At 38.1% G+C, this 23,880-nt stretch overlaps 1 protein-coding gene across 1 annotated transcript in view; it reads left to right on the forward strand.

Moving 5' to 3' along the window:
- The first annotated feature begins 11,662 nt into the window (after positions 1–11,662).
- ntrk3b (neurotrophic tyrosine kinase, receptor, type 3b) overlaps positions 11,663–23,880 on the forward strand; it is a 165,590-nt gene continuing 153,372 nt past the window's right edge. The window contains exon 1 of the mRNA XM_056259167.1: positions 11,663–12,276. Within this exon, the coding sequence (XP_056115142.1) occupies positions 12,029–12,276 (248 nt within the window). The 5' untranslated portion in view covers positions 11,663–12,028. The remainder of the gene's footprint in view (positions 12,277–23,880) is intronic.

Consider the following 23,880-nt stretch of genomic DNA (forward strand, 5'->3'; position numbering starts at 1 on the left):
CATGACGCTTTCCACGAATAGGGTGCAAAATTGGGCTTCTTTTTCAAATAAGGATGAAAGGAGGTGATAAGCCTTTAGAACGTTTAGTTTGTCCGTGTTCTGTTTCTTTTATCTTTTCACATTACATATATGGTTGATAATTTTTCTTTCAGTAATCTTGGTGACAGGCTTGAATAGTTACGCTGCCATGAGAAAGGGTCCTATTGAAGTCACTTTTTGAGGATCACATATTTATGTAATACATTTTGTAAAGGGACGTTTCATTCGTTTCATGCCCAAAAAAAAGGCCTAAGTTTAAGATTTATGACTTTAATTGCTTATAAAATTCCCACCCATTTGCATTACACAGTTTTAACACAAACAAACTAATAAACTGATAATTGTCATTGCATAAATGGAACAGGCACAGTAAGAACAGAAGATTTCTGCACAAAAAAAACATAGTTTATTATTAACTATTTGCAAATATTTTATTTTTATTTAAATATATATTTTTATTCGTTAAATTACATATTTAAATAAATCATATTTTAAAATGTGTGCATAAATCTGTTAATTTTGAAAGTATTACAATTATTCAGTTAATTGTATTATGATTATAAACATTAGTTAACCAAGCATTATTCAGTTAAATTGGACTTATTAATGATAAACATATAAACCGGGTATTTTGTATTTAAACCAAATTGAATTTATTAGTACTATTACGGAAATTCTACCTGAATAAATAACTGACAAATATGCAGTGCATTAAGTTTATTAGTTTGTTTATATTAAAACTGTATAATCCAAATGGACAGAAAATGTTGTTGCAATTCAAACAAACAAACAAACAAACAAATACATTTAGGCTTAAATATTTAGAGTAGCCTATATGTACAGCCAAAATATGTTTACTGTAGTTTAATTAAATTAAGTAAGATTATATATACATCGATTTGTATCCGATTATTTGTGTAACATGCTACATATAGGCTATAAACAATATTTGCAACACGTTGTAGACTGCTTGTTGAATCAGCATTCAAATTACAGTTCAACCAACATAAGATCAATAAATGTCTCAATTATTAAAAGGGCAAGTCTTTGTGGTTTAAGTCATGTAATTTTCCAAATCCATTATATGTTGGTAAAGGAACATATTGCTGCCTTTTTACCGGAGGCTTAAATCTGGTGCTAATACAGATGGAGATGTTCCGAAAGATTGATTAGATAAACTCTCTGTCAAGACAAGATTGCAGTTTATAATGACAGACAGTCCTCAAACGGGTGATTAGGAGGATAATGTCTAAGCCGTAAGACTGCCACATTAAATAGAGAGGCAATAATACATGGCAACATTTATGTTCAGAGAAGGACAAAGGCTGTATGTTTCTTGACAGGTAAATGGAAACTAAAAGGCAGGAGGAGAAATATCTTTCTTTGAAGATGCTAAAAGCAATTAACATTCAGTTGTGAAAAAGATTTTTAAAGCTGTTCTTTAATCTTTTGAATGTTGTGCTTTGAAATACTTGAATAACTTTCATTGAATGCACTGCAAGTACTGTATATGCACATGCAAATGCACGCACGCACACACACACACACACAGAAAGAGAGAGAGAGAGAGAGGTGTGCAATGTCACATTTTTAATAGAAAGTTGACTAAATTTAATAGTCATATACTGCACAGCGTAACACAACATTCAGTTCTGATTTTGCTGTAGCATCTGGTTTATAAGCATCACTGAAATATTTTCACAAATGAAGGCTGTTCTTGGGGAGGTTGTCATAAAACAACTTCAAACTGTTATTGAATATCAAATATTGAACTGAATTCTTGGCTGAAATTAGTAGTCAGCTATGGTTTATTAAAGCTGCAGTCCGTAGCTTTTTTAAGTTAAAAATAATCCAAAATAATTATATTAAAAAAAACGTATTCTGCCAGTGGTCAAAACTATCTGCTTGCCATAGCTAGATTCAAAACGGTTAGCTTGTAATAATGATTTTAATTCCAGTGGTACTGGTGGGTTTCCGCGGGAAATTCGAGCATGTCTTTGCGTCATTACGTCACACCCGTACATATAAAGAAGGAGTTTCGGCTAGCCGGCTATACTGCGCGTGACGAGATGTTTAGATGTATAGGCTTTTCTCGCAGCACTTTAAATAATTAAACTTATGGCATCCAGAAAGATCCAAACAACAATCATCAGTGTCAACTGGAGATTCAGCAGTTATAAAACCCAAAAGACTTCGTACTTCAGATTTAAGGTGGCTAGAGAAAGAGAAAGAAACCGTCTCATGCGAACACAAGGATTTAAACATCGGCGGGGCTTTTGAAAAGTGCATGAACTCCGTGTTTTGAAGGGGTTCAAAACGGAAGAAGAGACGGCTTTTTTCTGCTGAACAAGTAAGACATTTCAATAGTTCAATCGTGTAACAGTACGTTTTCTTAATTCACACAGTTATGGAGTTTCCTTTGTTGTGCCTTTCTCGTTTTGCTATTATGGAGAATATGAATTCTGAACTACACAGGTAACCATAAAACACATTAAATTTAACATTAGTCACGCAATGCTGATGTGATGTTGTTAACATGAACAATTTGAGAACAAAGTAGGCTATAATTTGCACGGTTGCTGTAAATCGCGTTGATTAAATCTAACGAAGCTTATCATGTCGAATGCTTTTTCCCCCTTAGTTGGTCAGAACAAAAATGGATGTTACTTACTTGTTCAGAAGACATTTTCTTATGAAAATTCTTATGTTGGTCAAACTTTCAAAAAGTGAATCTGTGATTCTGTATGACAGTATCCACACAGCGCGGTGACTGACAGCAGCACTCGCCTCAAAGCACTGTGTTCATCCGCGCTGTTTCATGCCGATTTACAACCCACGTAAAGATAATAATTCCGCGAATCACTGCAGTTACAGATTTCGAACAGAGAGATGGCGACAAAGAGGAAAGCTACGGACTGCAGCTTTAAATAAGCAAAGTACTTAAATAATTTAAAGACAGTTAAAGGTGCTCTATGTAGCTTTTCTTCTAAAAATGAATCCTTTTTTTATTGCCTGTGTGTGAAGGGGTTGTAATCACACATTACAGTGACTACGTTTACATGCAGCCAATTTTCGGGTTATGGTCGGGTTAAGGTCACTATTCGGGTTTCTGAAACATTAGGATTAACCCGTTTACATGCGTGATCAGAGAGTGTTTCTCCTGTATACATGGAATTGCAATATCCCGATGTAAACGGCGACGCACGGTTAGCGTCAAGACGTACGGACAACATTAAGGTGGCTAGAGAAAGCCACCTTAAAAAAGCCACCTAGAGAAAGCCACCTAAAAAACTATGCGTCATTTCCGATTCTTCTTCCTGTATCCAAAGACAACAACAATAGCAGCAGCACGCGGATAATGAATAGGTAGGGGCAGATAGCGATCACCTTTGTTTGCGCTTTGGTGCTGACTGACCTTGCTCCAAAAGTATGCTGTGCTGCGTCTCGCCATGTTTACTTCCGGTATACTGCACGCGGGTTTTTGTATGCTCTGAGAAGTTCCTCTACTCAAAAGACCAAGATTCCTTGTGAATAGAACATGCGCAGAACACAAATCACTATGGGGATATGCCGATGCGCGTTTACATGACCAAAAATTCGGGTTAGAAAAGGGGTACCCCAGGTATCATATCCCAGTTTTTGAAATCCGGGATATGAGCATATTCGGGTTTTTGCAGGTGTTTACATGGCCGTGCGCGACCGGGTTTTTGCTAATATCCCGGTTTTGAACAGGTTATTGGCTGCATGTAAACGTAGTCAATGATCCACTTGTCGGGTTTTGCTATTACCTCTGAAGGCCAATATTCATATTTATATGTGAAGTCTCCGGGTCGGATTTACCGCGAAATCCATTGGATGTGACGTGCATGCGTGCTCCCGAGCCTCTCTCCTTTTTATATACAGTCTATGCAATGGCACTTCAGCTAACGACATGGAGTCTGATAACACCCAAAAACGACCTGCCTCCAGCACAACACACACTCCAACACAAACACCACATAAATATAAAAAACAAAAAAAAGTTTTATCTGCTGAAGCTCGTCAGGCCAAACGTGATTCTGATCGACTCAGGACGAAAACACGGATCAACATCGGCAGAGCTTTTGAATTAGTAAACTCTAATGAAATAGCAAGGTAAACTACATCAGACATGAAATTAATACAAAAGACTGTTCCAGGATAACAAAAAGTAGGTGCTTTAGGATGTAAAATATTTTATGTACTAGATCTACTGTCTAAAGTTACTCATCCCACTACCATCATATTGTTTATAATAAACATTTCCAGACACGTTCAGTACAGTAATGTTACTTCCTACGTCTTACTGTTACACTGACATTGTTCAGTCTAGTTCACTAACCGTTTTCGTTATCATATTATACTTTCACCTATGTTGATTGTGAAATTTTACACGAATAGTTAGTGAAATGCTTTATGCTAACACCACATGCCAGCTAAATGCAGTCAATGTAACGTTATCATGGTACGAGCATGGAGCATTAGTTCAACGTCAACCTGATAAAAGTAGCCTATTATTGTAACGTTGCAGTGGGCGTTTACATGAATTTCCAGCATGTTATGTGATGCTTTCGCCGTTGCGTTGAAAGTCTCTGTGTGGCCGGTAGTGAATGCTCGCTCTTGAGAGCGAGCACGCACACGAGCACGAGCCCTCTTGTTGCAATCTGAAACATCACCGCTAGAGGTCGCTAAAAAATGGAAGCTTTAGCGTTAAGTTCTGCCAGGAAGACTCAATTGCTACGTCACTTATTACCTTCTCATCTATCCAATCGTGTCTAATACTTGCGGTATAAAAGACCAGTACTTACACATGTTTGAGTTCGCAGATGCTGACGCTTTCATTCACCTCCATCCTCCCCACCACCACCAGGATGGTCCCTTCCCCTCCATCCTCCCCACCACCACCAGGATGGTCCCTTCCCCTCCATCCTCCCCACCACCACCAGGATGGTCCCTTCCTATACCTCACAGGGGGTCGGCTGCGCCCCTGCCTTCGTCTTCAGGCAGGAAATGCAGAGTCCGGACCCTCGGATTGCGAGCTATGGACGGGGCCTACGCCAAAGAACTTTATTGCTTGCTGGGCTATCAATAAATGTATTTATTGTTGCAGTATTTATTCTCCCGAGTCTTTCTGGTAGAAATACATAGAGCACCTTTAAATGTTGGCTATTATTGGCTACATTCACACCTTGAGCCAATGTGGCTGATTGATTGGTTTGAGGTGTTGGTTGGTTGGTTGGTTGGTTGGTTGGTTGGTTGATTGATCACAGGACAGTTAAATGTTGCTCAAATTGGAGAGACACACTGATTTAAATAGCCAACATTTCTACACTGACATAAATACATATAGACCGCATACGTAAAACACCCTCCTCTGTCTGGTTTATTATTACATCAACAAATTTCATGATGTTCTTTATTATAATATTACAACGTTCCTTTTTTGGACCACATCTTGTCACTTTCTACTGTCACTATTCAGTGCAAGTGTCAAATTAATGTAGAATCGATATGACCAATTATTATGCGTGCTTGCATTTTTCTGTATGCTTTATATAGTGCAGCTTATTGGTATTATTATGATCCCTACTGAGGAAAAATCAAACATGCAGTAATGGCCATTGACAGATCTGAATTGAAACTAATTTAATGTTCACACTGAAAACAGTTAATCAGTGGTGTGATCTTTAAATAATTAGTCTGTATGCACAACTCACTCAAGTATATAGAAATACATAAAGACAAATGATGTTGTGGTGTTTTGTCAAAACCTGAATATAGGTAAACTTGACAAGCACCTCGTTTTCTTTTTTGTTGTTGTTGTTGTGATATCTGCCTCAGCCGGTTTTGACGTATCTATAAGTGGTGGGATGCTGTGCTGACAGGCTTAAAGGCTGAACTGAAAGTGAGCCCTGCCCTTGTTTCAGCAGCCATTTTGACAGCTCCTCATAATTACCCTCGGGCATTCTGTCGCCTCAGGTATGGCTCTAAAAAACTAACGCACTTACACTACGCAGTCTCCTATTTATTCCTCATCAACACTGATATTGTGCACCATGCAGTGTCTTAAAATCCTCTGCCATTTGCTGTCATCATATGGTGATAAGGTAATCATAATATTGCATTTACCACTTAATGCAATATGTCTTAGCTTAAATTGTTCACACTGTAACCTTGCATGAAACATTTGTGCATGAATGGTTTGAAATAATGTCAGCTGATTGTTATCAGGTCATAATAATAAAGGCATGTTCAGCAATATCAGTGCTCTTGTTTTGTAATCTTTTATTTTGTATTTGTTTCAGTTCCTGTTTCCTGTGCTTTCCTCATTCAAGGGCTGCGTCCCAAAGCTCAGGCTGCTGACTTGTTGCCTCAGGCAGCGTTTGAGCATGACGGTACCTGCTGAAACTGATTTCGAACAGACTTCTGAGGCAGCGTTACGGTTTAATGATCTACAGCAAAATATTTTTTGCTTTGGTGATAACTGAGCGAATATTTAATTACTACCATAGTAATTTCTCGCTAAAAATTGCATCACAAGTGGAAAACATTGGTCAAAAACATACATTCACACACAAACTGTTACAGAATAGAACGCACAGGATAGTGCGATATCAAAAGCAGCGAACGATACATCTATGCTGCCTTCAAAAATGTATCAGATGAAGGTATCTCAGGAGGCGACAGGGAGTTAACCTAACATTGGATTCAGAAGTGCCTTGATGCCTTCCTACCTTGGAATGCATGCTTTGAAAGCAGCATTTTACACTTTCATATGCAGGGCCTGATTGTTATCACGTGTATTGTTAGTCAGTTAGCCTGTGTGTATTTAAGCCCTTGGACCCTATTTTAACTATCTAAGCACATGGTCTAAAGCGCACAGCACAAGTGCACTTAGGGCCTGTCCGAATTCACTTTTGCTAGTTTAATGAAGGGAAAAATGGTCAGCGAGCCCTGCTTATGGTCTAAAAGGGTTGTCCCTATTCTCTTAATGAGTAATGGGTGTGTTTTAGGTGTAACGTGCAATAAACCAATCAGAGTCTCATCTCCCATTCCCATTAAAAGCCAGTTGAGCTGGTGCCATTGCGGATTCGCTCAGACGCTGTCATGGCGGAATTTGCAAGCGGAAAACCTGAACGCTGCTCTAACAAGGAAACTGATCTGCTCGTGCGCGAGGTTAAAGCGCGCAAGTAGACCATCTACGGGACAAAGTGTACGTGCATTGACTTTAGACCTGGTTTCAGTTCGTCAATGACACAGTCTATTTCAGTTGCCTCAAAATAGCAACGCACCAACAATGCGCCTGAACACACCTCGTTTTCAGACCAGCACACCCAGGGGCGCACAAATGGGCACAAATGCATTTGCTATTTAAACAACGTGCTGCAGGACGTGAAAATGATAACTGCATCGGGCTGAAACTAGCAAAAAACACTTGCCTGGCGCCACATTGTGCCGGTTGTATGATAGGGCCCGTTGAGTTTTTAAAAATTACTGGAGGATCTTTTGGTCCCACAACATAGTGTTTACCCAGACCACACACACGCACGCATGCACGCACGCACACACACACACACACACACACACACACACACACACACACAGGGGTAAGTGGGCCGGCACCTCAGATAAATTAATAAATAAATAGATTCAAATCAAATCATTCCCATAAAATTCAATTATTCTTATCATTTATCAAATCAAAACGTATATCACCCCCTGGCCCCACCTTCACAAACACGCTTCCCGACACTATATTCTCAGTCACGGTTCTCAGTGCATGCGGGTTCACGCATGCAGACAAAGTCCTTCCTCTCCTCCCCACTGAACGCGAGCAATTACAAATGCGTGAAATGCACTCACAGTGGTTGAGCGCGGTAAAGTGGGCACAAATGCATTTGCGAGAAATTTTTTTAGATGTTATCCATGTTTTATTTCTCAATGACATGCAAGCAAACAACCAAATAAAGGATTTCAAGAAAAGAAAAAAAGGTATTCACGTCCTTCCTGTCACATTTTGACATTTTTACTCCACAAAATGTATAAAAAATAAATAAATACAAATATTTTTTTTATAAAACCCCCCCCCCTGCTTTTTATGTACACACATTTCTAAATTTCATTCATGGGGATCTTTTGGAAAAGTTTTAAAAGTAAAAAATGATCACTTTAATCACTTTAACCAGTAGGTGGCTGCAGAGCTCCACTATTTACTATAAGTAAAGTAACTAAACGTATAAGTAACTAAAAGACAGATTTTCACAAGTTTTTCGAGTTGGATTCATATCTACATATTACGAAATCCCAATTATTACAATAAAAGTTGCTTTTTGTCAAAGTTTGGCAGTTTTTGTAAAAAAAAAAGGTTGTGTTTTCATATTCAAGAGATTATTAGCTAGATGCAGCTTTTTTGGGTTTGCATCGAATGTTCTTCGACTTTTATACATAATACATTTGTTTATGAATAAAGATGAAAGCAGTTATTTTGAGTTAGATGCCAAATGTTCTCCTCCTATTCAAATTTGACATTGAGGGGGTGCATAAAACACATTAGCCCACCGGCAACTATAGTTGCCGCACGTTCAAATACGATTTTCAAGAAAAAACTAAACAAAAAAACACGTTCACACAGGACACTATTAACACGACTATATGCATGAAACCATTTAGAAAAAATGGGTTCCTTTGACGCGTTTCCACAGCGCATGATGCCTAAGGGAACGTCTGCCAATTCCACCAACTGTGGTAAACGTAGCCTATAATTTGTATTATTTAAAATTATTTTTAACATTTAAAAACAGACGTTTTTTAAATTCCAAAGCTTGTTGAAGGTTCCTATTGGCTGACTTTCCTAAATACTGACTTAGGCTACAGCTTTCCTAGCCTTGAGTGAATTAACTAGTAGACACATATGATATTTATTTCTGTTTTAGTTGTCTTTCGCCATTTTGTTATGTTAATTTTGAGTCAGTTTTGGACTTCCCATTTTTATGTTTAAATTTACATTGTGGAAAACAAGTTTGTGTTCCATATTGTGGTGTTCAGCAATTTTAACATACCGTCATCATATCAGTAGATGGACCAAAATAAAACCATTAAAATATCAAGTAAATAAGTATTGTGATACTTGGTGCCACAGTGACACTCTTGTCCCAAAAAGTATTGCTATACCACGATACTCAATATGTTGTCCCACGGTGAGTCATTTTACCCTGTTGCACCTACACAAAATTTGAGGGTTTCCCCACCTGCCAAATCCCACTTTAACCACTACACACACACACACACACACACACACACACACACACACACACACACACACACACACACACACACACACACACAAACAGAAACACAAATAGGCTATCTTTGTGTGTTTCAATTGCTCGTGAGGGCTATTTTTGAACCTGGCTGTTTTTGCATTGATTGCTCTGAATTACTTCTTGGAAGGCAGTGCTTAAAAGATGTAATGATCGGGGTGACCAGGTCACTGATTGTCTTGACTGTCCTTTTCCTGGATTTTAACATGAAAAGGTTCGGGAAGAGCAGGCCACAACCAGTGTCCTGCTGATCAGATAATGTGCTTTAGTCTAGCTGTGGTTCTCAGACCAGCACCAGTCCGTTATAGAAGGGGTGTGAATGGATTCAATGATTGGGGGTTTACTAAAGGCTTGCAGCCCTCTTTTGGCGTTAAAAAAACCCTACTTTTAGGATTTACTAAAGACACGCACTGAAAAATTAGCGCTGAAAAGACGTGGACAATTATTTTTGGGAGGACAAAATTTATGGGAGGACAGTTTTTAAATTGATCATGCAAGGTGATTTACTAAGGTTTGCGCTAGTCAATTTACAGGTATTTGCACCATTATTTACTCCCCCAAAAAAGCACGTCTTATACCAAGCGATAATTTGTGCTGCTCTAGATTGCGTTGGTCATTATGGAAATGATCCGGCTGCGTCTGTGTTCTTTAATTTGCGCGTTGTAGATCACTTGCAGAACTTTCCACTCCAATCGGCGCTTTTTGGAATTACGCTCTCATGAAGTAAATTTGGCCCTTAAGATCTACAAAACGCATCAAGATTCCGGAATGTCAAGATGCTGTAACTTGAAATGCAAGACAACACTGACCACACTATTAAAAAAACCCGAGATCTTACCTGTGAAAGAAAATTGATCAAGTACTCAAATATTCACAGGGCAACTCAGAATCCATTTGCCATGACTGTTTATTTGAAAATGTGCGTGAAGGGTTTATTTTAAACTAGGATTTCACTGATGTTGTTATGCATTCAAAAAGTCTCTTTGGGATTTAAAATGTATTAAAATATGCCTTTTCCTTATAGACTTGTCTTGCTTGCTCTGTTTACATGTAGTCTGAGTAAATGAGGATGGTAACCCACTTGGAATTTGTCCTACATTTAACCCATCCAGTGCACACACATTATGTTTAGTGAGAAGTGAACAAACACACACTGCAAACCGTGGAGACACACACCCGGAGCAGTGGGCAGCCATTTTTGTTGTCTCGCCCGAGGAGCGATTGGGGGTTAGGTGCCATGCTCAAGTCATTTAGCCGGTATTGAGAATCAAACCCGCAACCTTCGGGTTACCAGCCTGACTCTCTAACCATTAGGCCACAACTGTCCCCTGAAGCTATTTAGCGAACTAGAAGCTGTTTATACCTGACTTAAACAATAAAGTGACTTTTATTGATGTAACTCAATAGTCACGCTGATTCAGTCACATTGTAATAAAAACTGTTCATTTCTATGGTAGCTTAGTACATGAAGCACATTTGTTTTAGGTTCAAGGAGTGTTCGGGTTGAAGAAAGTTCAACTGTGGTTTACAGGCTTGCTGTCAATTACCACACACAACAATTTGCACTCTAATTTTTTTTTTTTTTAAAACAAGCAAAAATTATAATGTTAATGCACTTGCAATGGAAAGTCATTGCACTAAATGTTAAAATATACAGTCTTAAAAGTAGTTGCTAGTTGTCCAGGGAACGTTTTACTTTTTTTGAAACACAATGTTACTGTAGACACACATGTTCAAGGTGGTCTTTAAAAATATATATATTTGGCTGGCTTGAGTGGCCGGATATTTTTAAGTTTTTAAAAAATATATATTTTTTTAAAAACTATTTGTTTCAACATGTGTACACCTTCTCTAATGAGGAAAGTATCATTGAACGAACCTTTAACATATATTTTTAGTTTTCTATTTGTACAGCATATTAAACACAACGTCCTCCTGACATTTATGACGACAACATTTATGAAACCTTTTTTTAGAACACAATTCAACCTGGAAGTCAAAATCTCGTTTGAATGTATATGTCAGTGTGGTTTTATAGGTTATATAAAATATGTCGATATTTAAATAAATAAATGAAATTAGACCATATGACAACGACGTCCTCGTGTGACAACTAGCCCCGGCCTTCTCTACTTGACAAATCAATTTACTGGGTAGCCTATATGAAATATCAGTGACAGAAAACAACGGAAACATAGGGGAAACCCATCACTAATGAAAGAGGAATAAACTCAAATCGATTTATATATTTTTTTCCTGCGCAAGTCTTACATAAAAGCCTTTGTTGGTCGGAAATCGGATTCCTCCTCCTCTTGCAGGTGTCAGTCTTAATTCTGTCCAGTAGGTGGGACTTTATACTCGTCATCCGGAGCATCGCGCTTTCAGCAGTACTTTCCTCCAGCTTGGACACTGAGAGCATCTCTATGATGGACTGTGGAACGGAAAGTCGAGGCGAGTTGTGGCATTTGCTCTTGTTCTTTTGATAAGGCGATTAGATTACGAGCCCAACCTCATATGATGTTCCCAGGCGCGCGCACTCTTATGTAGCCAACGCATTTAGATATTAAACACTCATATCTCCATCAGCGATCTTCATCATCACCATCCTCATCAGCCCTGGAAGACGTCGAGTCGTTTTGGACCCAAAAGTCATGGATATATGGTTCTGTTCAGCGGTTCCTGTGTTCACCTGGAGGCTTTTCTTTCTTTCAAGCATCTTCCAGGGTTATTGGAGCTCCATGCTCGATTGTCCACCAACATGCAGCTGTTCGCCCACTGAGATCTATTGCAATAAGTCCGACAGTGGAAATTTCTTCCCTTTACTTGCTCTACAAGATCCGGCGGGCAATGGCAGTAACAATAATGACATTGAAGAGCTCTTCAGGAACATCACGTCCATGTAAGTGGGTTTCTGTGCGTCCCTCTCCTATACTGCGCAAAATAGATATATAAATATATATCTCGCCACGACTTCCTCATATAGTAAAACTTGGCTTCTTTATCAAATCGCGTTATTGTTTGAACTTTTATTTTGTATTATGTATATTTAAAAACTAATTCGATTATTTAAAGATTCACAATCTCAAGATAGGCTACCATTTTTTTTGTCCTTAAAGGTTTTACGAGATATATAATTTAAGAGCATAGCCTATTATCAAACATTTTGGATATCAATGATGCTATTGCTGTTTTGAAATTTTATGTCGTGCTTCTGCATTAATTAATGATTATAGCATGTAAGAACCTGTTTGCTTTCTCATCGATTTAATCAATGCAGAAAGTCAGTTTTTCATATTATTGAATGAACGTTCAGTTTGATATGACTGTGTGATTAGAAACCTTAGACATTGGTAATAGTAGCCTATTGTCCACACTTCCCTCATTGCTTAAAATGGATTGTTTCTGGGTACATATTAATATTCAGGTCTAAACATAAATCCATTGTTGTGACATTTATATTAAAGAACGGATTGTAGTAATAATATAACACTAGCAATGAATGGTTTGAAGTGAACAGCAGTGCACCAACAGGTTACAGAGATTTCTTTCATTCAGCACTCTGGACAGCTCCTACAATCTCCATAGTTCTGGGTGATTCAATTTACAACCTTGATCTGTTATAAAACTTCTATATTCATATTGAACATGAGAAAGAGATGGCTGTTTCTCTGGCTGTCGGTCTATCTTGCTGTCTGTCTGTTTGTCCTTTTCATGGCTGGCTGTACCTTGACAGACTATACATGACAATGTGTGTGTGTGTGTGTGTGTGTGTGTGTGTGTGTGTGTGTGTCTTTGCAGTGTAGATACATGATGTCTCAGAAAATGGAGGGGATCCTTCAAAGTTTCAGTTTTTTAATCAAAGTGTCTGTTCTTCAAATGTTAAATTCAGTATAAGATTAGTTGTGTCTTTCTCACTTAAGCTTTTTGAGCCAAAATGCTTACATTTTATCATTAAGATTGAGTTTAGTCTGAGATTAAATGGATGTATTTGGGTTTTTTTTGTATATCATAATAATCAAATATTTCTAATGCAGCTATCGCAATTACAAGCATTCTCTCGAGTTTAAGCTACCTATGTATATTTTATAGCTATACATACATGTAGGCTATATGAAACACATTTCAGTTTTTTTTTTTTCAAAAGAGGACACTTTTGTGTCTTTTGTGATATTCTTGCGATAGCATTTGAAACTCATCATATGACTTACAAGCACATCATCAAGTTTTTATGAGGCCTTTTTTGTGTTAAGTAGGTCAGGACTGCCATTTGAGAATTAACAAGAACGTCAGGGTTTGGCTCTTTAATGTGAAGAACCGTAATGGCACTGACCCTGTCTCTCCCCTACATGCAGCCAATGAAGTATTGGTTAAAGTTGTCCTTTAAAGGAAATTTGTGCAAAATTTTTGTTTGTCTCTCTTGTAATGGTTAAAATAGGGATTTTTGTCGGGGAAGCTGATCGTAGAGCCATCTGCGGGGGCCCCACTTTTACTGAGGAATATAAATGAAGTACTTTCCAAGGCAACAATCAAAAGACGCATTGATAACCTGTGGGAGCAAAGGAGGTTCTAAAAGGAAGGGCTTGAGATCTGGAAACGAGGCTCGGGTTGAGCTGTTTGAGCTTTTGAAGTTTGTTTCTAAGGTGATTGTATTTTAATTAGCTTATGATGAATCATGGAGACAAATGATAGTCGTGTTAGACGTAAAGTATATAGAGAGAGAGAGAAACTGCAGAATTGTTGGTAGCCAGAAGCTGTTATTCTTCAATATTTCGCAACAATCTATCAGACAACTTTGATAAAAAGTCTTTGATTTCCAAAGAAATTCATAGTGTATAGAATAATAGTGATTCAATTTCAAATCAGGAGAATCTCATGAGACAGCTCTTCTTCTTTCTTTTTTTTTGCATTATTTTCTGACAATTCTCATTATCGCAATTAAAAAAATATATATTACTGTTATGTGAATTTATATATCAGTATGTATTTATCAATGCAATTTGTTTTTATACAATATGGTAAAAACAATTTCAAAGTACACTACAGCAGTATTTAGAATCTAATGAGAATCACTGCTGAAAATAATGATAAGTGCAAACAAAAATGTAAAATAAATAAAACATCCAGACACATTATGGTAATGATACTTTTGAGGGAAATGTGCTTAATTCTCATGAAAATAATGAAATAATGACACACTGCAAAAAATCGTAATGGTTTTAAAAACTGGCTTCATTTGCTTAATGCAAAATAATATTTTCCTTTTTCATTTAATATTACGGAAAAATGTGACTACCCGAAATTTGCCTCTACCAATTTATACTTGACACTAGAATGGTCAAGGCTCCTTGTTTAAAAAGTGATAATACATGCACAATGACATGGGATATTCCATCCGTTCATACCAAATGAATTAAAATGAATGAATAACTTTGAGCTCCTTTTTCTTTCCTATAGGCTAGTATAACTGTGATGGGAAAGAGTTGAGGAGAAGAGGAGAATGCATTGGTGCTCTACAGTAACAGTGGGGATTTGTTTCTGAACAGAGCTTATAGTTCTTTTTAAAGTCTGCTTTTTCACTATTATTAGCAAATGTATCCCACAATGCAATGTAATAACCCGTTGATTTACACTGCTGCTTCTTTAACTGGAAATGTGCCATATCAAGCTCTGTCTGTGTTAATGTTGAGGTTTCTAGGTCAAAACTAGCACTGTTCTTTATAATTAGAGAGCCTTCCGATAGCTAAAGTTCATCTGAAGGAGCTGCAGTGCGTAATGCACCATAATGCATAATTATGTTGCATGATATGGATATACAGAAGCAGAAAGAAACAAGATCTAGATCTTCTGTTCAAACTGAGCTAGGTTAAATCTTATAACTTGAGGCAAAACACGATGCAAAATACTTGAGGCAAAACATGTCTCAATTTGACTTGCCATTAGTTCATTGTTTCTCTAAAGAAATCGTTTTTTAAAGGGGTTACTGAACTACATTTTTTGAAAATTGCATAATGTTCTTTGAGGTCCACTTATAATTTTAGATTTTTACATAAAAAAAATTTTTAATTAAAAAAGCATCCTAATTTATAAGTAATAGGCTATTTTCTATCCAGTTTTTGATACTCTCTTTGAAACAATCCGTTTTGATGTGCATGCCGTATTAAAGACTTGCAAGTAAACAGCCACTATACTATGATTGGTTAGCAGTTTTTCATATTAAAATCAATTCCAGCGTCTCTGCCATTGCTGAAAAGAGGAATATGCCACGCTAAAGAGGACAGAATGCTCAAGCATATAGTTTTTTTCTTGTCATAGTCGTGAAAGTTGCCATTACAGTTCGGTACAGGCATCAGAATCACGTCCCCACGCAGCTTTTGACTTCTTTACTCATTTTATAAGCTCTTCACGTGTTCTCAGCTGGTCAAAATACCATCACATGCAGGCTACGCACATACAAGAATACAACATACAACGACAGTTCCGTCTCAAAATAGGCAATACGTCATAAAAGCCGACCACCAGGTTTAGAACGTATCCCTTTGCCTTTAGGTTCGGTGTTAAAAATGCCAATTTGAACGCAAAACGGATCAGGATTAAAAGTTTGGACTAACTAGGAAGATTTGAGTTCTGAATCTTACAGGATATTTTTTTATAGTGCAACAAGGATCTCTTATACGTCAAAAGATCAAGGAAAATGAGATTTCTCAATTCATGACCCTTTTAATAATTTCCATCGTAGTTTCTCTTCTGTAGCCTGTTTTGTCCCATGTCTCAAGAATCAGTGCAAGGCGAGGACAAAGAGTGAAAAAGATGTGACAGTTGAAATTAAATAGGCAAAATATCTCATTAAATAGATCACATCATGAAATAATCATCTGGTAACTGAAAAGGAAGAGAAATGAGGGCGCACTTCTCACTTTTGTGATTTTTAGCCCTGACGTCTGTTTCTCAAGGCAGTACAAAATGAAGCTACATAAGCACCAGAATGACAGCAGCGCAATGCTACAATGCCACTCTTTTCGACACCGCACAGATTTCGTCTGCCACCACAAGACTTCTTTCATGGCGGCATTATTCCACCATGAAATATTGAACACTTTGAATCCATGAACAAAATTCCTTTGATCCTCCTTTTCTAGGTCACATAAAATCCTACAAGCCACAAATTCCTTACCAACACAACTATTTTTAGATCCAATTTAATTAATATTTTCTCTCTTTGAAAGCTTAATTTGTGCACACTATGCTAGTAATGATTGTGTTTTAAGCTAATAGGGTAAAGACCTAGTCTGCAAAGTTTTGGATGCGGTCCACAAGACTGAATATTACAGAATGCATCATGGTCCTATACCTGCTGCATAACATGCTGGAATAGATTTCAGCTTCATTGTGGCAGAACCTCAGACCGTCAGACGTACAACCATATAATATCATGAAATGGAATCTGTCAGACATTCACGCTTTTCTTTTTTCCCCCAGACTATGAGCCAAGTAGATATGGAGATTGAAATTGAAATACAGCAGAAAGATTTTAAATGGAAAATGTCCTATCCTATTAAAAGTGTGTACAGCTCTTGTCATGTGCAAGATTCTCAGAGGGCTTGGAATATGTGAAAATAGATGTATGAGAGTGTCGCAGAATCCGATTTGACATTATAGTACATGAAAAGACTGCTGTCACTGTCACTGTGTTTGATTTGATATAAAACGTCTTTCGTATATTATAATCCAGCCTCAAGCACCCTTCTTAGATGACTTATTTTAGTTATGCGTCTATACTGGCAGGTTTCAAACCTGTCCACTGCCAACTTATAAGGTAGGGTCCTTACTATAAAGCAACATTGTAAGTAAATAATTTGAAATGCTCTACAAAACAAGCTACTCTTACAAATAGCTCTCCTCACACAAAGTGCAGACTCGCACATGGTTTAAGATATCACTGTGATACTCAGTGATAATAATGCATAACAAGCATAAAATAGTGCATAATTATTGGACATTTTTGTAATCATTTTTAAATAAATTAAAATTTGAATGTAATTATGTATATATATATATATATATATATATATATATATACACACCACATTTTTAAAATCAATTCCATATACAGTATCGAGTGCTGGGTAGATTACTTACAATTTGTAGTCAGTTACAAAAATTGTAGTTAGTAACATAATCCATTACATTACACATTTAAGGTAATATAATCAGACTACTTTTTGATTCTTTTTAGATTTCTTTTGAACTAACTCGTTTATCTCTGTTTTAAGTGATCGGGTCATATAGAGGCTGGTCTATGTGTGCAATTCCTCGAACCTGGAAGACCTTCTGAACGTACATAAGCAGTAGGCTTTTTTTAGAAAGGAAATTTTAAAAGATAAAAAAGAAATAGTAGGGAGAATCAATGAATTATGAATAATTTACTGCCATGGTGAGAATAACATCATGTAATCAATAAAAAAAAAGGTACGTTTTTCTTAAAAACTTATAATCTTACAAGTACTAAATCTTGGGAATCTGATTACAGAATCCAGATTACATGTATATATAGCTGGGTCATTAATGTTAAAAACACCTGATTTGTAAGACAACCTTTGAAATAAGGCATTTAGCTGTTGATTACAGTATTGTATGTGTTTCCCCTCAATCCAGCTCAAAAGGATCAGTGTAAGCAGGTATATACGTATATAAAAAAGGATTAATTCTTGCATGCAGGAAGCTGCTTTTATGTGTCCCACAGGGACCACAATGAAAAAGCAACACTTCCGAAACACTATTTCACAGCTGGGCTGCAAAATGTCTCACAATGATTATTTGTCCTTACGTCATTTGAATCAGAAGTTAGTTAACACTTGTTGTAAGCGTTGGAAACTAGAGGAAGTCGGTGTAAACTTGTTCGTGCACACACACTACGTTTACTATCCCAGCCGGCGGGTTGCAAATTATGATCAACAGCATGTATGTGCTAGGACCCCAGATGGGATGTGCTTTAAACACTTTATTTTCACAGCCAAAAGTTTCCCAGATTTGCATGCTGTATGTCACTTTGGGCTTCTTGCCAGTACAAAAGAGAACAGTGATCCAGTATTTTATTTAAAAGCTTCTCATACAACAATGCTAGAATACTCATCAGGGGACATGCCATTGCTCAACTCAAGACAAGACATATTGAGTGCACAAAAGAAAGCTCTACATGAAATAGTAGTAGAAGGCTTGTTGACAGACATACCTGCTCCGAACGCCCTGCTGCTGAAGTTTTGCACCATGGAATCAACAGCAAGCCATTGGCAGCAGATATTCCAGGATAAATATTTTTTTAATTGTTATTAATATGGTGGCCAGTAACAATCTGGGGTGACACACAGTAAAGACAGCAGCAGTGACAAGGTTAAACCAATCCTGTATTTACATGTAACATTTCTTTAAATCAGTATATAATACTAGATTATTTTAAAATTATGGGTTAGACTCCTTTAACTATGCTATCACTACTCTATAATAAAGTCAGTTACTCTTTGTTTGGTCCGCCAACAAATTATTTACAAACAGAACCGAGGCTGTTTTTGAATGAATGGTTTGAATGAACGATTCAATGACTCTCTCATAAAGAAATTAACTTTTTTATCCATTTAGAACGTCACTCATGAAAACAGTCATTTGTTTCACTCTTGAATGTATCCGTGTTTTGAATAAATCATTTTATAGAACCACTCATTGTCGCCACCTACTGGTGTAAGGATGTGATCTGCGAAAGGAATTTCTGAAAATAAAACAACAGGAGCCCTATCATACACCTGGCACAATGCGGCGCAGTTATCATTTTCACGTTCTGCGCCACGTTGTTTAAATAGCAAATGCATTTGCGCCTTTATTTGTGCGCCCCTGGGCGTGCTGGTCTGAAAACGAGGTGTGTTCAGGCGCATTGTTGGTGCGTTGCTATTTTGAGGCAACTGAAATAGACTTTGTCATTGACCAACTGAAACCTGGACTAAAGTCAATGGCGCAGTATTGATTTATTTTTGTTGTTTAAAGGGCGAATTAGTAATATGCGCCTATAGGCGGGTACTCAACGTGCGTACACTCTGCTTATTACACACACATGCACCACCACACAAACATGCATGCCAAATATTAAAAATAAAAGGATTACAATGTAAAAGATTAATATTGTGTTCATAAAGATATGGTGGCATCCGGCTTGTCCCATAGACGGTCTGCTTGCTCGCTTTAACCTCGCGCACAAGCAGATCCGTTTCCTCTCTGGAGAATTGTTCAGTTTTTCCGCTTGCAAATTCCGCAATGTAAATAGCAAATCCGCCATGGCACGAGGGCAACTGGCTTTTATAGGGAATGGGAGATGAGACTCTTTTTGGTTTATTGCATGTTACATCCAAAGCACACCCATTACTCATTAAGAGAATATAGACAACCCTTTTAGACCTTGAGCCGGGCTCGCCAACCATTTTTCCCATTGTTAAACTAACGCCGCCTTCACACTGGCAGTTGAAATCAGCTCCGTAATACGCAATACGCCCCCAACGGACGTCGTACTACACAGTGAAAAGCGTCGGAAGCGGGTAGAACAAAAATGGCGGAGAGATTAGAAAGGTTGATTCTGTCAGTTCTGTATGATCTCTCTGATGAGGGTTATAGAGATATTAATAGGAAGGCTGCTGCGTGAGGAAAGTTGCTCAGGACGTTGACATGATCAGGTCGGCTAAAAATGTGATGTAGTGGTATAATTTATACCACTATATCACATTTAGTTCGATGTCTGCCTAATTTAATTGTATTAACTGCCCTAATGACGTTAGCAAATCATGAAAATAAAAAAATGACATGACAACTTAACTTTTAATAAAATAAATAATGATTTTATAACGATAAGAATTCAGGTTTGTTTATCAGTATCATAGCAACGCTAACTTCCGCTGGAATTGTCGGATAGGAACCGTCCGTAGCTTTTCGCAAGAGTTCAATTTTTTGAACGCATCCGGATGACCAACGGACACGATTTTCTTCGCACCGCACTCGGTCGGACCCGTTTCGGACTCATTCGCATGCGGTCTGCGAATCTCCATAGGAAATGAATGACTTCCGGTCGTTTCGGAGCCGTATCGTAGCTGATTTCAACTGCCAGTGTGAAGGCGGCGTAACGCCGTGCGCTTTAGACCATGCGCTTAGATCGTTAAAGGGGTCATCGGATGCCCATTTTCCACAAGTTGGTATGATTCTTTAGGGTCTTCATGTAAAGTTTGTAACATACTTTGGTTTAAATTCCTCAATGGTTGTGTAAAACAACACCCTTTTTACCTCCTCAAAAACAGCTCTGTTCACAGCGACCCGTTTCAGTGCATGTCTCTTTAAATGATAATGAGCAACTGCTCACCCCACCCCTCTCTTCTGACACATAAAGTGCTGCCTTGGCGGACAGTATACAAATGGCTGAGGGCGGAAATATATGCTAATACGGGACAGTCCATCAGTGGTTGTGGGCGGAGCATGAGCAATATTGCTCAGAAAATCATATTGCTCAGAAAATCATATTGCTCAGAAAATCCAAACGACTTGATTATTGAGAGTGTTTAGGCTTTTTGAGGATAAAAAAAAAGGAGTAAATGGATTTTTGTTTCATTGGTGGTTGTGTCCACACACTGCAAAGAAACATTTATATGCAAACACCATATAAAAGTGAATTTTGCATCCGATGACTCCTTTAAAATAGGGCCGTAATACACATAATGACAGTCTGTTGTGTAACTTTTAATTTAAGAGTGTTTTGTACAGCTTTTACAATCAGCATTTACAGTTTTATAATAACCAAAATATATTATGATTTATCAGAATGTTGATAACCAAACAGTTTTTGTTCCTTTTGACTTCCATTGTATGGTTAAAAAAATATAATGGAATTCGGCGGGAACCAAAACTGTTTGGTTACCAACCTTCTTCAAAACATCCTCTTTTATGTTCCAGAGAAGAAAGTCATACAGGTTTGGAACGACATGAGGGTGAGGAAATGATAACAGAATTTTCATTTTTGGGTGGATTAACAATTTAAAGCCATACTCCAGTTATACAAAAAGTACATCATGCTCTCATGTACTAATTTATGTTCAATTAGCTGGACACGTTTTTAAAATTAAAGCTTTGTATAGTGCATAGATTTGTATGTTATGACTTCCAGGCTGTAGGCCGGTCCCTAGGAAATTGTTTGGGTCCTCTGTTGAGGTTTGGATCTGGTGAAACATGAAGCAATATTAGTAACGTAATTCCTCGCAATAAGGCAATGCTCATAATACATATTACACCCCCCACCCCCCCAACACACACACACACACACACACACACACACACACACACACACACACACACACACACACACACACACACACACACACACACACACACACACACACACACACACACACACACACACACACACACACACACACACACACACACTTAATCAAAGACTTCAAAAAATAAATACGTAATGTGTTAGAACATGCCAACAAAACCTAGAAAACTCATTCATCCCTAAAAATAACTCTTTCAGTTCATTTTGTGACTGTAATCTTGTTACCCAGTGAGGGCCCCTCAGACAGTTTCACCTGTCTGTTCAAAAGACAGTGAAAATAGGTTCTGCCTCTGTGTTTCTGTCTGTTTTCTGCTTTGCTGAATGCCACTGTCTCCTGTGTCACACTTTGTGCTTCTCAATGACTTCCTGTCCTGTCTTCCTTACCTTGCCTTCCTCTGGCTTCTTGCAAAACACTTATTGGACACTTAATTAGGTACAACTTTCTAGTACCAGGTTAGACCCACTTTTGCCTTCTGAACTGCTTTAATTCTTCGTAGCATAGATTCAACAAGGTGCTGAAAACTTTTCTCAATAGATTTTGGTCCATATTGTCATGACAGCATCACGCAGTTGCTGCAGATTTGTCGGCTGCACATGATGTGAATCTTCCTTTCCAGCACATCCTAAAGGTTGGATTGAGATCTGGTGACTGTGGAGGTCATTTGAGTATAGTGAACTCATTGTCATGTTCAAGAAACCAGTTTGAGATGGTTTGAGCTTTGTGACATAGAGTGTTATCCTGCTGGAAGTAGCCATCAAAAGATGATACACTGTGGTCATAAAGGGATGGACTTAGGTAGGCTGTGGCATTTAAACAATGCTCAATTGGTACTAAGGGGCCCAATATGCCAAGAAAACACCATTACACCACCACACACCATTACACCACCAGCAGCCTGAACCATTGATTCAAGGCAGGATGGATCCATGCTTTCATGTTGTTTATGACCAATTCTGACCCTACCATCTGAATATTTTACTGTATTTATGATCAAATAACTGCAGCGTTGGCGAGCATAGGAGACTTCTTTCAAAAACTTTTTTTTAAAAGTCTTACTTACCCCAAACTTTTGAACTGTAGTGTACGGCATGCTTTCAACAACATGCAAAAAAACATAATAGTAGATGAGCAGAGAACATATTTATAGTGTTTAAAATGTCTTCTTTTTAATATGTGCCCGGCTGCGGAGTTGATGACCATCGCTGTTTTTTCTTCATACATTCCCCCCACCAGAGAGCAAAATGTGTGCCTGTTTTCCCCTGATAAGTGCAGGAAATCAAAATTGCCCACTACTCTGTGTTAAGGAAGTCATCTCGTGCAGGTTTTCCAAACAAGTGCTCACTGCAGCCTTTGGCATGGCAAGTGACATTGTCATTCCAAAACCAGGACGATATTGGCGTCCATGCCATTATTGCTTCTCTGTCTAATGCTCTCTGCCTCATGGGACCTAATTATGCTCATTTTCATTTTGGCTGAAGCTCAGGAGTGGATGAGGGTAGAGATGTGCAGAATGTAGATACAGCACAGAAGGGGTTTTGTTGGGCCTATATTTAGACTGCCAGTTCTGGACATGGATCATGAAGCTGCGATGCATTGCACACAGTTAATCTGAGGCACATTGATACATGGCCTAAATGCATGCCTGCCTAGACACGGTTAGTTTGGGAAAGTTAAGTCTTACGCACATTAGCTTCGATAAGATGCCCGTAGCACTTTAGATCAGAAAAACTTAATGTGGAGGAAATCTCCTTGAGAATGTGTAATTGCTCTGTTGCTGGTCAGAGTCAGATATTTTGGAATGAACACTTTTGGAATAGGAATAGTTCACCCCAAAATGAAAACTTTTTGCTTCCTTTTTGCTTCCATGGAACCCTAAAGGAGAACGTCTCAGTTACGTATGTAACCCTTGTTCCCTGAGTAGGGAACGGAGACGTTACGTCGGATGACGACAAATGGGGTTTCGCTTAGAAAGCCTATCGACTTTGAGTATTACAAAACGAGGCAATGGCAAAGAAATGCCATGGGTCTGCGGAATTTGCATGGCGCAACTCCGCCCCACCCCGTGGGTATAAAAGGAGGACGCCGGCAATATGCAGATATGTTTCTTCGCTGAGGAGCCAAGACTGAGCTCAGGCGATTTC

Source organism: Rhinichthys klamathensis, unplaced genomic scaffold (genome assembly GCF_029890125.1).
Source record: "Rhinichthys klamathensis goyatoka isolate OS25496 unplaced genomic scaffold, OSU_Roscu_1.1 h1tg000165l_1, whole genome shotgun sequence".
NCBI lineage: Eukaryota > Metazoa > Chordata > Actinopteri > Cypriniformes > Leuciscidae > Rhinichthys > Rhinichthys klamathensis.